General features: G+C 39.6%; 2 protein-coding genes across 7 annotated transcripts in view; one reads left to right on the forward strand and one right to left on the reverse strand.

The window, feature by feature from the left end:
• Nucleotides 1-1,405: 1,405 nt before the first annotated feature.
• LOC131243270 (phosphopantothenate--cysteine ligase 2-like) lies at nt 1,406-11,241 on the forward strand. 2 transcript variants are annotated; one of them, XM_058242488.1, is made up of 10 exons: nt 1,406-1,525; nt 2,540-2,697; nt 2,831-2,954; nt 3,067-3,111; nt 3,217-3,302; nt 6,422-6,474; nt 6,631-6,690; nt 8,843-8,944; nt 10,009-10,128; nt 10,699-11,241. In XM_058242488.1, the coding sequence occupies exons 2-10, from the start codon at nt 2,550-2,552 to the stop codon at nt 10,954-10,956; spliced, it is 996 nt and encodes a 331-aa protein (XP_058098471.1). In that variant the 5' UTR covers nt 1,406-1,525; nt 2,540-2,549; the 3' UTR covers nt 10,957-11,241. The 2 variants fall into 2 exon arrangements, with proteins under 2 accessions (XP_058098471.1, XP_058098472.1); XM_058242489.1 differs by lacking the exon at nt 10,009-10,128.
• A 434-nt stretch (nt 11,242-11,675) lies between these two features.
• Nucleotides 11,676-14,486, reverse strand: part of LOC131243271 (protein RAE1-like) — a 47,357-nt gene continuing 44,546 nt past the window's right edge. For 4 of the 5 annotated variants that reach the window (XM_058242494.1, XM_058242493.1, XM_058242492.1 and 1 more), the window contains one exon: nt 13,051-13,388. In XM_058242494.1, coding sequence (XP_058098477.1) covers nt 13,338-13,388 — 51 coding nt within the window. In that variant the 3' untranslated portion in view covers nt 13,051-13,337. Of the gene's footprint in view, nt 11,773-13,050; nt 13,389-14,486 lie in introns of those variants that run through there. The other variant, XM_058242491.1, reaches the window with a different exon arrangement.

The raw sequence follows: 14,486 nt of genomic DNA on the forward strand, positions 1-14,486 counted from the left end.
GGAAAGTACATCATGGTGGGCCCTGCAGTCAGGGATCCGAAACTGCCCTGGGCCGTACCCAAAAATGAGTTTTCAATATGGATGGATGGCATGGATGTAAGGAAAGTACATCACGGTGGGCCTCGCAGTCAGGGATCCGAAAGGAAGCAAATTGCCTACCTTAGTAGGCTAAGCGTGCTGAGTAAACTCTGTGGAGCCTACCGTCTCTTGCATTGAATCAACTCTGTCCATCCGTTTTATCATGTAATTTTAGGGCTTTAAACCAAAAATTAATCATATCCAAATATCAAGTGGACCACACCACCTGAAACAGTGTGAATTGATGTCTACCTTTGAAAAGTTCTTAGGGGCCCACATAATCTTTAGATCAAGATGATATTTGTATTTTCCCTTCATCCATGTCTGTGTGATCTCATGAATAGTGATGACAAATAAACATCACTAGGGGCCTTAGAAAGGTTTCAATGGAGGAAATCAATTCTTTCACTGTTTCCTTTGGTATATTTTACTTGGGCTTTTGATATATTTCAGTTTTGGGCTCAACCCTGAGATGATCTGGAAAAACGGATGGACGGCATGGATAAACCACATAAATTCACAGAGTTTACTCACTAGGATAAGAGCGCACCGAGTTACCCAGTACGCAATCCGATTTCATCCGAAACCGGGAAGCCGATTGCGTAGTGAGTAACTCACCATGATTAAGCGTACTGAGAAACTTAGTGAGGTTCGCCATGATTTATGTATTTTATCCGCTCAGTCCATTCATTTTACCAAATAATTTTAGTGCTTGAGTCAAAAAAATATGACATATCCAATATTCAAAATGGACCACACCACAGGAAACAGTTGTATTGAATGTCTAGCATTGAAAAATTATTGGGGGCTACAGAAGTTTTGGATCAAGATAATATTTGTGTTTTCCCTTCATCAATGTCTGTATGATATTATGAACAGGTTGGATGACAAATAAACATCACTGTGAAGCCTAGAAAGGTTTCAACGGTGAAAATCATTATCCCCACTTCATCCACTTGATCATTTGATATGCTTAAATTTTGGTCTCAACCCCTTAAATTAAATGTAAAAGCAGGTGGACGGCTTGGATAGACCACATACATTCAAGGTGGGCACAACTGAGTTTACTCGGCACGACAAGAGCGTACTGAGTAACTCAGTAGTAACTCAAACTCAGTACGCAATCCGATTTCCCGAAACCGCCCCTGGGCAAACAGCGCCTGTTCCGCACTGCCCCGGATATATATATATATATATATATATATATATATATATATAACAATGAAGAAGAGGTAAAAGAAAAAGAAAAAGAAAAAAGAAAAATAAGTAAGGGTCAGGGCTTACCTTGCTAGAGCAGAGAGAGAAGGAGACGCCGAGAGAGAGAGAGAGAGAGAGAGAGAGAGAGGGAGACGCTGAGAGAGAGAGAGGAGGAGACGCTGAGAGAGAGCGAGGGAGAGGGAGAGGGAAGGAGACGCTGAGAGAAGGAGAAGGAGACGCATCAGAGCAGGTAGGTGCACTTTCAATGCAGCTACGTTTCCACCTTCCTCTCCCAAATTCGAAATGGATAGCCGTTGCCTGTAACAAAGTAACCTGTGACTTGAAAAACACCTAATTCCCCTGTTACATTTCTTGCAATCTTACTTGATTGAAAGTTACAGGTTGAGACTTTGTTACCTGTAACATTTCTCCCCCAAACCCAAACTGTAAGAAAGTCACCTGTAACTTTCTTACATTTTACACAAGTTACAGGCATCCAAACGGGATTCGGTTTCATGTTTTGGGTGTGTGGGTACTTTGAATTTTTAAATGGGTAACTTCTTTTCTTCCGATGATTGAGATTTTTGGTATTTCCATATTCTGCGCCCTTTTTTTATATTCTTAAATACCAGTGATTCATTATGTATTTCCATGGATGGGATGGACTTCTGTGGTTGAGATAGGTGCTTTCCTGATTTTTGTAATGTGGAAGATTGCATTCTTTGGGTCCATTTGGTAAACGCCTAAAAATGAATTCATGTCATTTTACTTAATCATAATTATGCATTAAAAATCATATTTCTTTTTGGTAACTATTAAAAATAATCTTTGTAACCAACAATCATAATCCCTAATACATATGAACTAAAGTGAGATGAACTCATTTTTAGGGGTCGACCAAACAGATCCTCAGTTTTGTTTTTTTTTTCCTCAATGTGATTGATGGGTGGATAAATTTTAGGGCCATTTTTCGATGTACATAAAATCACCAGTCAATCAGCTATTGATGGTGAAACAGCTTAACATCAATTTGGCCACCCGTTTGGTGCAGGGAATTTTTCAGAAACCCATCCCAAAAGAATTCATTTCTGATCTCTAGTTACCATCCATGTAAACTTCAACTTGGGCTTGACATTGTCTGGAGGGCAAATGGGCGGAGTTCCTACTATCCATCCCAAAAAGTCAAAACACCTAAATAAGCCATTAAACAATTGTTACATTTCCATTTCTAGAATGATGAGTTATATCATGAACATGACTCTAGGGCCTTCCCCATGGACTCAAGAAATGGATTAGGAGCTCCACAGGAAACATCAGATGCCGATATCGAATCCTTCTTTGAATCAGCTCCACCTCTAAGAGACAGTTTCAACGTCTCTAGGAAAGTGAAGGAATTCATTGAACGGAATTCACGATCTTTTGGTACATACTATCTTTTATTCATTTACATGTTATGGTAACTTTCCATTCATTCTACATATAGCAGCATTGACTTACTTTGGCTTTCTTTCTTGGGACCATTTTTTTATGTGGTTTACATTTTTGAGACGTGTAGAAAATGGGAGATCTACCAGGGTTGTTTGTGTGACTTCTGGTGGTACCACTGTCCCTCTCGAGCAGCGTTGTGTTCGTTTCATTGATAACTTTAGCTCAGGCCATCGAGGAGCTACATCTACAGAGTAAGTCTTTTACTCATTTTTCATGGGACCTGTCTGCCTTTTGATATAAAATAAAATAAAATAAAAAAGAAGAAGAAGAAGAAAGAAAATAGACTAATAGGTGCTTTTGCAGGTATTTTGTGAAGGCTGGATATGCAGTTATCTTTCTCCATAGAAGGTGAAATGCAATTCATATTGAATTCACTATGCATTAAATTTCGAAAGGTTTACCTGGTCTGAAGGTTTGCTAACAGTTTTTAATTGTCAATCTTTCTTTGTATAGGGGAACCTGCCAACCTTATTGTGGATCTCTTCCTGAAGATTCCCTTCTCGACTGTTTTGAGCTTACAGAGGATTCGACAGTTCAAGGTTTGCAGGTTTCACCAATTATGCTTTGATTCTTTAATCAAGATTATCACTTAAGAAGTAAGTGGAAGTATTGAATTTCTTTTGGGGCCTTTGAGTTTTATTGGTTTGTCCATGATGATGATACCTGAAATTCGCCGCAGTTTTTTGGCTACCAATAATAGTGGAAATAACTGTTGTAGCAATCAATGCGAGTGCGATCCAGATGGGGAGAATGAATTCTTGATGGCTTATGTAGTTTCATCTCTGCTTTGTTGTTCTTTTTCTTTTGTGAGAGTGTGTTTGGTTGCATCAAATATCTTGAAATTTCATGATATTTTGCACCAAATTAGACTGATTAATCATGGAATATCATGATATTTGGTGCAATGAAATGCACCCTAAATGATATTCAGAATCAAGTTGCCCTTATTCGTTTGATTTATACGTCATTGTTCACTGGGGCTTTTTTTCAGGCACAAACCCCTGTCATTGCTAGACACAACTGCGGAATAGTGGAAGTTGCACAAATATCCATACAATTGTATGATGATATTGGAAGATAATATTACATAAACACCAGTTTAAGTACAAAATAGTAAGGGTCCATTTTTTAGCAGCATCAAAACAACAGTTTGTGGACGAAACCCTTGTTTCAGATTGAAACGAGGGTTTTGCAGCCTGTTTGGAAGCCCACTTGAATTGTTGTTTTCAAAACAATCCTATCAATAGCCACTTAAAAGCTCACTCACCAAAAACATCGCTTCTGTGGGAGTTGTGTCCAAACAGGCCCAAAGGATAATATTTGGAAGGTCCTCTTTAAAGGTGAATGGAATGTGCTCTTACTCACATTTAACTTGGGATTATAATGCGACCTCCAAGCTGAGACTTGGAGTGGACAAAGCAGGCGAACCAAACCCCACTTGATATAGTTCCTGTCTTCTGTGTTGCCCCAAATGCATGGCAGATGGGTTCAACTTGAGTAATAGAACAAATCTTTACTATGCAAAACTTCTAGCTGGCCCTAAAACATGTATTCAGATATGTATAAATATATCACTTTTATGTGCAAAGTATATGTAGAAGCAGTGAATGAAAAATAGGGGGAAAATGGGGTTGTCTAAATGGTAAATAGTTGTTGATGTGTGTCCAACACAGCAACATTTAAAAAAATAACATATCATTGTTTTGTGGATTGGGTCATATCTTTCAGGAAAAAAAAAAGGACCCTGGAATAGTGCCCCAACCTTGAGGCCTTTTCCAATCAGCTTCCTTGTCGTGTGATGCTTTAGAAAGCAAAATTTGCAGTTTAATTCAACTAAATCACCAAAGGGCTATGAACGGGAATGGATTTCAAAATATTAATAATGTTCGGGAGAGTTGAAGGCTTGACGGAGGTCAGTTGCATCATGGGGCAGTTACATCATTATTCAAACAAGTTTGGAATGAAGGACAGATGATGATGGCAACCGTAATCCCATATTAGTTGAATCATGCAACCTCAATGAACTAAAAAGAGCATGTTGAATTACTTGGGAGATTGGTTGGGATAAAAACATGCCCAACCTTGTTAATTGCTTCTAGCACAGGACAAAAACTGTTTCTGTAAGTGAAGTTGTCTATATGGTCTCTAGTCCCACATTTCCAGACATGACTTGTGCTTGTGTACCAAGAGGCATACTCTGCAGGAGTATCACATAAGCAGTCTTATCTTAGGCCAGTCCATACGGAAGTAGAATAAGCTTATTCTACAAGTGATGTGTGTGGCCCATGGGGGTATGGCATCCAACCTGTCAGCAGGGTTGCCCCACTATAAACAATGGACACCTCAAAAATCAATCTGACCAAACATCAAGTTGGCCAAAACATGAATTTGCAGATGTTTGGATAGTTGTCCATTGTTTTCTGTGCTGTGACCCACTTACTGACTGTATAGTCCTGATTTTTGGGGCATTTCATCATGGTGGGGGTCACGTAATGCATTGGTTGGATGGCATATACACAACATGATGGACATGCCCGACAGAAACCAATGGATTACCATCCAAAACCCCCAAAATAACATGGTGGCCCACACCGTGGATGGCTTGGCCTACTTTGGGACATCCAAATTTCATGGTTAATATCAATGCAGAAGCATTTTTGCATGAAATGCAGATGCATGACATTGATTAACAAAACAATAAAGAGATGCTGGTGATAAATAAATATATGTTGAATATAGGTTGCTTTTCTTAATTACCGAACTAAAAATTTCCTTGCATTTTATAAAATCTTGGAAATTGTTTTTCTATGAAAATTCAAGGTTTTTTTTATTCAACCCATAATGAAAATGTTAAGGCCCTGTTTGTTAGGCACCTAAAAATGAGTTGATCTCAGTGTAGTTAACAGTAATTGCTTATTAGAGATCATGATCTCCAATGTGTAATTACTGTTAACTTAATTGAGACGAACTTATTTTTAGGCGTCTACCAAACAGGGCCTAAGGTTCACCAAATATTTGGGACAATGTGATGATGGTGATGATGAATGAATTCAGTGTTAATCTCATCTCAATATCAGTTTGTTATGTTTGTTTGTTTATTGGTCTTTCTTTTCCTATTTTGCTCCGATGGCTGTACATGTGTGTCGCGGTGCCAACTTGGATGCCTGTGTCTATAACCTGATAAGAGAAACTCCATATGTGTGTGCACGCACATACTGTGTGTGTGTCTAGAAGCCCCTTCATGACCCTGTTTACTTTCTTGCCCTTTGGCATGTGTATTTATTAGCTGGGCTGTGGGGGTAAGTATGGGTGGGACTGTTGGGGATTTGAGTGTTGTCAATGTGAGTCTCTGCCCTGGGCAATTCTAGTGTGCCAGTAAAAGAGGAAGGTTGATGCGTGGTGGGAAGCCAATAGCGTAACATTTGCCAGTCTACAGTTTAAGAAAAGCCAACCCTAAGTTGCTGGGAGGAATGCTATGATGATGATGATGAGGAGATTGTTTGACTTGTATATGTACTCTATAGTCCACAGAAAGGTTTTTCTTTTTCTGTTTTTTTCTTTTCCCTTTTTTACGTCTTTTTTCCCATTTATGCTTCACTATCATGATATTTATATATAACTTTTCTGATTTTTCTGTTAAAATTTTGTGATATCTCAGCATGTCCTTCTCATGCAGAAGCAGTGAAGAGGGCAATTAGAAATCACCATGCTGTATGGACCTCACTAGAATCACATATTTATTTTCTGTCCCATAGTTCTCCATCATTAAATATTCTTTTAGCACTTTATTATTATTATTTTTTCTAATCTTTCAGCACAAGATCTGTTTCAATAGCTAGAAATCACTGAAGATCACTTCTATTGCAGGCAGTAGAAGAAGGCCTCTTGCTGAAACTTCCCTATACCACCATCTTCGAGTATCTTCAGGTTTTTCACAACTTCACTCATGCTATAAGTAGACATTTCAAAGGAAAAAAAAGAAAGAATCATGCTATAAGTTAGCTAAAACTGTATAATGGTATAAGGAGATGTTAGATGTCGCAATTCAATTTCTTCATGACTTATAGACACATTTGGAATTCGATGAACTATTGGATTGAATTCAAGTTACGCAATAAATAAATAAATAAATGAAAAGGAAAATGAAAATGACTGAATGGTATGACCCTCAGTTTCATATCAAGGGCCTAGGCTCCAAATTACATTTGCATTACTATCAAGTTGGAACTGAAAGGATATTACGACAATCTTACTCTCTTTTTTGGATGTGTTGGGTTAAGATTTAGGCCCATGGGCTGATGTAATACAATAACTCAAGGGTGAAGGGCATACTTGTAATTTTGCATTAATTAGTTAAGCCCTAATATAAGCAAGAGATGGGGGACATGAGAGGCCTTGTTGCTGTCCCCTGGCTTTCTCCTCATCTTCTCTCATTCCTCGTCTCTCTCTCAATTTCATGTTTTGGAACATGGTGACAAAATATGCCAAGTCAATCAATGGTTTAAAACAATCTCCATGAGTTTGGTTCGACAAGTTTAGTAAAGTGGTGTTTGACTTTTAGATGGAGTGTACTTGGGCTGACCACTCCATCTTTATAAGACGAAGTGAGGCAAGTGTTATTTTGTTGGTTATGTATGTAGATGATATCATCATCACCGGCAATAACAGTACATGTATGAACAAGTAGAATATTTACAGCAACACTTCTATACAAAGGACTTAGGTGGTCTTGGATACTTCTTGGATAATTAGATAGTAAGGTCTAAGGTGGGAATTAACTTGTTACAATGAAAATATGTGATGGATTTACTAGATAAGACAGGTCTTCTGGGAGCCAAGCTCGCCAAAACTCTCATGGATACAAACCCAGAAGCTAAGAGTGGATCAAGGAAGACTGTTTGATGATCCAGGAAGATGTCAAGGACTTGTTGGAAAACTGATCTGTTTAACGATTACTCGAGTCGATATTACTTATCCAATCAGTTAGTTCATGCAGGCTTCGCATATTCCCTGCATGGCGCTCATGCTTCCTTAGTTATTTAAAGGGAACTCCCAGTCATGGCATTCTCTATAAGCAGAATGATCTCTCCGAGTAGAAGGGTATTCAAATGCTGATCAGGTTGGCTCTTCATCCGACAGGTGATTTATCACTGATTATTGTACTTTCATAGGTGGGAATCTTGTTACGTGGAGAAGTAAGAAGTAAAGCATGGTTGCACGTTCAAGTTCTAAGGCAAAATATAGGGAATGGCCCACGCTACATGTGAACTCATTTAGCTGAAGACATTAATGTGCGAGCTCAGATTTATGGTTAATATTCTCATTAAGGTTGTATTGTAATAATCAAGCTGCTTCTCACATTGCCAAGAATCCGATTTATCATGAAAGAACCAATCATATGGAAGTAGATTGCCACTTCATCAAAGAGAGAGTTGCTTACAAGGAAAGATGCATGCCGTTCGTCAAGTCTCACGAAGGCTCTGAGTTGTACTCATCTAGATTGCTTTTTTGTCAAGCCATGCATCCATGATATATATGCTCCATCTTGAGGGGGAGTCTTGATGGCCTGTATTGGTCACATGTGCACATGTCACACAGTGGGCCAGCTTGGATTCTCATGTGATTTGTTTGGTTTTCTGAGCTTAAACATGCATTCGGTTAAGGTTTAGGCCCATGAGCTTATGTAATACAATAACTTAAGGGTGGAAGCAGACTTGTAATTTCATGAAGCCCTAATGTAAGAAAGCAAAAGGTGGGGGTGTGAGAGGCCTTGGTTGCTGTCCTCTCCTTCTCACCATCTTCTCTCATTCCTCCTCTCTCTCTACTTCATGTTTTGAAATAGAACTGAATGTCTGAAATTCAATTTGATTATGCATGTTGTTTCTCCTTTTTCGACTAGATAAACAATGATGATTTAACAAATGAGAGTTATAACTGCTTTTTCCCTGATTGTAACCTGTCCTGCTTGATAAGCGCCCAAATATCACATGCGACATGTTGGCATGTATACCACAAATCCATCTCTTGATCTTTCCTCGCACAAATTACCTTAGCACTTCTCTTTTATTATCATGGACAGATTTTACGGGTGATTGCGATATCAATGAGGAGTATTGGATCATGTGGGATGTTCTATCTTGCGGCCGCAGTATCTGATTTCTATGTTCCTTGGGAGAGCATGGTAAGAATGCCAAGCCTATCTGACTGTATTTATAAACCTTTTATCCTCACCCATCGTTCACTTCTAGTTCGATATCTCCAATATGAGGAAGAAAGCCTGCATGTTTGTTCAACTTTTGAAACTCATTTGCTTGGGTTCAGGTAGCTGAGTTGGCTGAGATAGATGGAGCTCAACACATCATCTGATATTTCGTCTGGATTCATTTTCAAATTTATTACAGTTATTAGTCTAATAAAGAGGGAATAGACAAGGGTTTTGCCAGTGCCCCCATCTTCATGGGGATGTTAGCAGCGCCCTCAAACCTTTCGAATGACACATGGGAAGCCCAGCTATCAATTTGAACTGTCCATTCTTTCATACAACTAGGGACAAACCATGGCGCAGAAATCATGGCTATCGGATTATTGTAAGCATCTAATCAATAGCATGGAAAATGGACATTCAAGATTGAGCTGATTGATGAAATTGGTCCAATCTTCATCTTGAGCCATCTATCCAATAGATCCCACTTTGTAGAGTTTATGATTCTAAAGTAGCACTTTTGGTTTCATGATTCTAACCATGCGATCTATGGCTCGTGAAAACAGACACTTTTAATAAAGTGGCCTCATACACGTGATTAGAATCATCCAATCGGCATGATTCTTGGACCATGGTTTGTTCCCGATGGTAGTATTGAATGAACCCATCCCTTTTGACGATGGGGCACCAATGTGTCATTCAAAAGGTTTGGGGATGTTGCTAACGTCCCCATGAAGGTGGGGGCGTTAGCAAAACCCAATAAACAAATTTCAATTTGGCATTCCCACGAGTTGTATGCGCTTCAAATTGCAATTATGTTGCTTTCAAGTTGGACATGAAAGGAATGTATTTGTAATTTGAGGGGCTGCTTTCTCCTGAGGAAACATCATTAGACGTTTCTCATTTCCCCTTGAAAATGACTGTTCTCAATTCAATTCACTTGCACATCCAAACACATCCATAGTCATAGGAATTGGATGAGCAAGACTTTGTATATGTTGTTCCACCACTACCCCTCAACAATAAGTGCATAAATAATGCAGGCAGAACACAAGATTCAGTCTGCAGCTGGTCCTCTGGATATGCGACTTGCCCCAGTGCCAAAAATGCTCTCAGTGCTGAGGAATAAGTGGGCCCCTGCAGCCTTCTGCATCTCATTCAAGGTTCACCATCTCCACTACTATAATTGAAACGTCTCTTCTATGCATTTCATTTCAGATTCAACATTGGATGTACATGAGAGAACCGTTATCTTTGTTTTGCAAATGCACTTCTTCATAGATACACACGGAATGGTTTTTGGGCTTATCTTTTGACGAAAGAACGCAGTTATGGCTCATGCTTCCTAGTTCCATGAAGTGTCACCCCTAATGTACACATGGGAAACACAGTGATTGGAACTGTTTATCATGTGGCCCACCACATGGATGGCTGTAATCCAAAATCATAGTTGTGATTGGAAAACCCTGACCCTGCCAGGTGTTGTGAGTTTTTCCTACTGAATGTGGACTATTTTTTTCAGTTAAACTGACCACCTTTTGGGCCACAACAGTCATGATCTCAATTTTTTGGGTGATGGCTCATCTATCTGGCGGTCAGAAAACAATGATGCAGATAATTGCATGCGCGGCCCATAAATACAGATGGACGTTTTGTTCTATGCATGTCATAGCAGCATTCCTTCACAAAAATTGACACTGAGAAATATGACTCACTGGTGCTGGCCATGGCAGCTGGAGACAGATCCAAAAATTCTTTTGGAGAAAGCCGACAAGGCCCTGAGGAAGTACAAGATGCATATGGTTGTGGCCAATGAGCTTTCAACACGCAATGAGGAAGTTGTAGTCATCTCAAGCAGCGACAGGATTGCCGTTCGCAGAGAGCACCAGAACGAGGATGTTGAGAAACATCTCATCGACCTCTTAGTAGAGAGACATGCTGTATACATTGAAAAATCTTCCACCGTTGCATTAACAGGTGAGGTGGTGTAGGGGATTTGCAGTTTTTATACTGTAAATTCTACACGAGTTACATAAAGGTTTTAGTGGGTCAAAACTTCCACATGCCATTTCTTTTTACTCCGCCATAATAAATGAAGATTTTGTATGACATTCAATAAGAATGTTGGAAGGTGTACCACACACCAGCTATATAGCTAGTGTAGATAGTGTCCGACGCTCCTCCAGCTCTGAGTTGTACGAACGGTTCAGAGGAGATCAAAGTAACATGGGCCCCACAATGATGTATTTATTATATATATCCTCACCGTTCATCCATTTTTCGAGATCATTTTAGAGCATTGGGAAAAAAAAAAAAAAATCATATCCAAAGCTGAAATGGACCACACCAAAAATAACAGCAAGGATAATGATTTTCACCGTTAAATTTTAAAAAAAATAATTGTAGGGCCCACCATAATGTTTATTTTCCATCCAATCTGTTACTGAAGTCGCAAGTACATGGATGAAGAGGAAAAACAAATTTCATATTGATTCGAAACTTCGTCGACCCCAAAAGGGTTTCAATGGTAGACGTTCAATCCCCCATTGCTTTTTGCAGTGTGGTCCACTAGATCTTTAGATCTGTCTTATTTTTCCACTAAATCCTTAAGACGAGCTTGTCAAATGAATGGGCGGTTTGGATATAACACCTACCTCATGATGGGACCCACAACGATACACCAGCTATATAGCTGGTGTGTGGTACACCAGCCAATCCACTTCCGATTAGGATGGTTCATTTGGTGGTCCCTACCATGGAGGGTGCATAGTTCACAAACCAAACTGGTTGGGTATCTGATCAGTGACCTACAGATGGATACTAAAAACACAATCAGTAACAGTTCACATTCAATGGCCAATAGCTTAAAGTGCTTAACCATTTGAAAGGTGAAGGTTATTCTGATAATCCAGCAAGGGTGACTATTGAGGTACAGACCATCTACTGTGGTGGCCCAACTTATGAACTGGTCTGGTTTTGCACACCTGTGCCAATTCCTAGTGCATCTTCGAGAGAAAACTGAAAAACAGTCCTTTGCAATTCAAAAATGGGTCGTAGCATACCAACTGATTGTAGTTGATCAGACATTATTAATGGGCAGTGATCTACAAAAGGGTACCCATCCAAGTCCAGGACGGGTGCTCTGCGGTATTGATTTTGTTAAAAGGGTCAGGATGACCAGATCAGCATTCAATCATTATTGGTCAGGCCATGGACCCAGATCCATTCAAATTAGATGAGCCATTGCAATTACTAGTTCGGCATCCATGGCTTGAGCTACCCATTTGACAGCCCTATATCTGAGAAGCCCAATTGCAGATTCTGCTAACCATGAAGAGCTTCCCCACATTCCCCCATCTTACATCTGGTGGGTTTGACCGATCCATTTATCGTTATAATAGCACTAACAAAAGTAGAGTTTTCTAATCGTTTATTAGCTAACTAGAAACACTTTATATTGCTCGTTGAATAGGGATCACAATATGTAAGAGTGAACCCGAGCCCAAGCCTGAGACTGATCTATTTACTAATCAGGCCAAGAATTTTCGCCCAAGCATGACCTAAGACCTACCCTGTAGCTGACCCAACTCACTTAAAAACTCTTCAAGCACAAGCGTGACACTTAACCAACCACTTTAGTTGAAATTGCGAAGGGCTCAACCAACCGACCCACCCCCGCATGGCCCAACTCAGGCCTAAGAATGGAATCTGGTGCTAAAGGCGTGCTACTGCAGCCAGTTAGTGTATACACTCATACATGCATCAATCACATGTATCTATAATTTATTTATTTATTTATTTATTTTTAAATTTTTCCTTTTGGGCAGGTCAGGTTGGGTTGGGTGGGGTTCGCCCAAGCCCAACCTATTTAAATGATCAACTTCACTAGCCTAACCCGACTCACTATTCATTTAGCTTGGCCGGAACCCACCTCAGAACTCAGAAGCTGGCGCCCCAACCCATTTCCACCCCTGAAATGTTGAATCTTAATTAATGATCAAAAGGCTCCAATTAAAAAAGAATTGGGGGGGGGGGGGGGGGGGGGGGGCGCGGGCGTGGTGTGTGGAACGAGATGACAACACATGAGAGCAGATCCTGTATGCTAGGATAACCAGGGAATGCAATATCACAGCAACACCCAAAATTTCCAACTGTACATCCATCTATAAAAGGAAGATTGTAAATCTCAAAAACCCAGCCGAATGCCACCCTGAAATTTCCCCATGATCCACCCACAGACTGGGAATAAGATCATGTTTGCTTCTCATGACTACAAAAAACTCGTGATTCTTTCAAAACAGGTGGATTAACAAACAAAGCAAATAGGGTCATCCATTTTCACATTTGAACAAATGAAACTTCCAAGGTGAGCTCACTTCCTACCAGTGGTTCCCAGTCGCGGCTTTCCCTTGACCTCAGATTCCTGCTCATTCAAAAATAAATAAATAAATAAATAATCAAAGGATGATAAATAAGTGGGCAATCATTGATACACCTTTTTACAAAAATAAGCACTCATCTTGATTTAGAATTTGGAAATGTTACGCAAAGCTCCCCTAAAAATAATATTTGGACCCGAGAACCTGAATTTATTTTCATATTCATCGAGAAACAGCCCCATTGTAGGAGATGGTGCTTTGCAGTTTTTGCTTGTCTACATTATTTCCATATTTTCCCATACTAGTTATTTGCTTAAAAAATAATGTCCCCTCCCAATCTCTACCTACATCTCCAATGCCTGAGAAATTTATACCTCAACATAAAAGAAAGTCTCCGTCAATACTTCTTAGTCAGACATTACATGCCCATCATTCCTCAAAGTTCAGGAAGGACAACTGAGAGCTGAACCCTATCCTTCTATAAGAAGAGATATGATTCATGAGAGGAAACTCAATCCCTATATCCCAAGAGAAGGATATCGGGAATTTGGGATGGAAAAAATTGGTTTTAGAGAGCATAATAGTGGTGGAACGTGGGGAAAAAATTGGAGAGGAATTAGTGTTTGGGAGGAAGATCCTCTCTTTCACTCAGAGGAAAAAGAAGAAATAAGATGGCAGCTAGAGATAGCAGCAATCTAAAGTCTACTCTCCAGAAAAACCAACATGGCATGTTGTTGTGATAAACCGGGCTTGGCTCTGATACAACTTTGTTGTAATCCCGAAACCTAACAAACCCAGATCAACCTTAGGTATTACAAATTTGGATCTAATACCACCGTCAATCTGTGCGCCTTGTGGAAGCACTTTCAATGAAGATAGAACAATCACAATAAATAGAATAGCCAAAACAATCAAGCAAACAAACAACACATAACACACCGATTTTACGTGGAAAACGCTTGCAGGAAAAAACCAAGGCACAAAGCAACAGAGATCTCCACTATAATAATAATAAAAAAAACCTTCAGAGTTTACACCACTCACCTTCTTTGATTACAAAATCACCCAGTCTCCCTTTGTAATCCACGCCAAGAAAAAACCCTAGCCCCTTTAGAAAATCCCTTCCCAAGCCCTTACAAGTG

This window comes from Magnolia sinica, chromosome 4 (genome assembly GCF_029962835.1).
Source record: "Magnolia sinica isolate HGM2019 chromosome 4, MsV1, whole genome shotgun sequence".
NCBI classification, from domain to species: domain Eukaryota; kingdom Viridiplantae; phylum Streptophyta; class Magnoliopsida; order Magnoliales; family Magnoliaceae; genus Magnolia; species Magnolia sinica.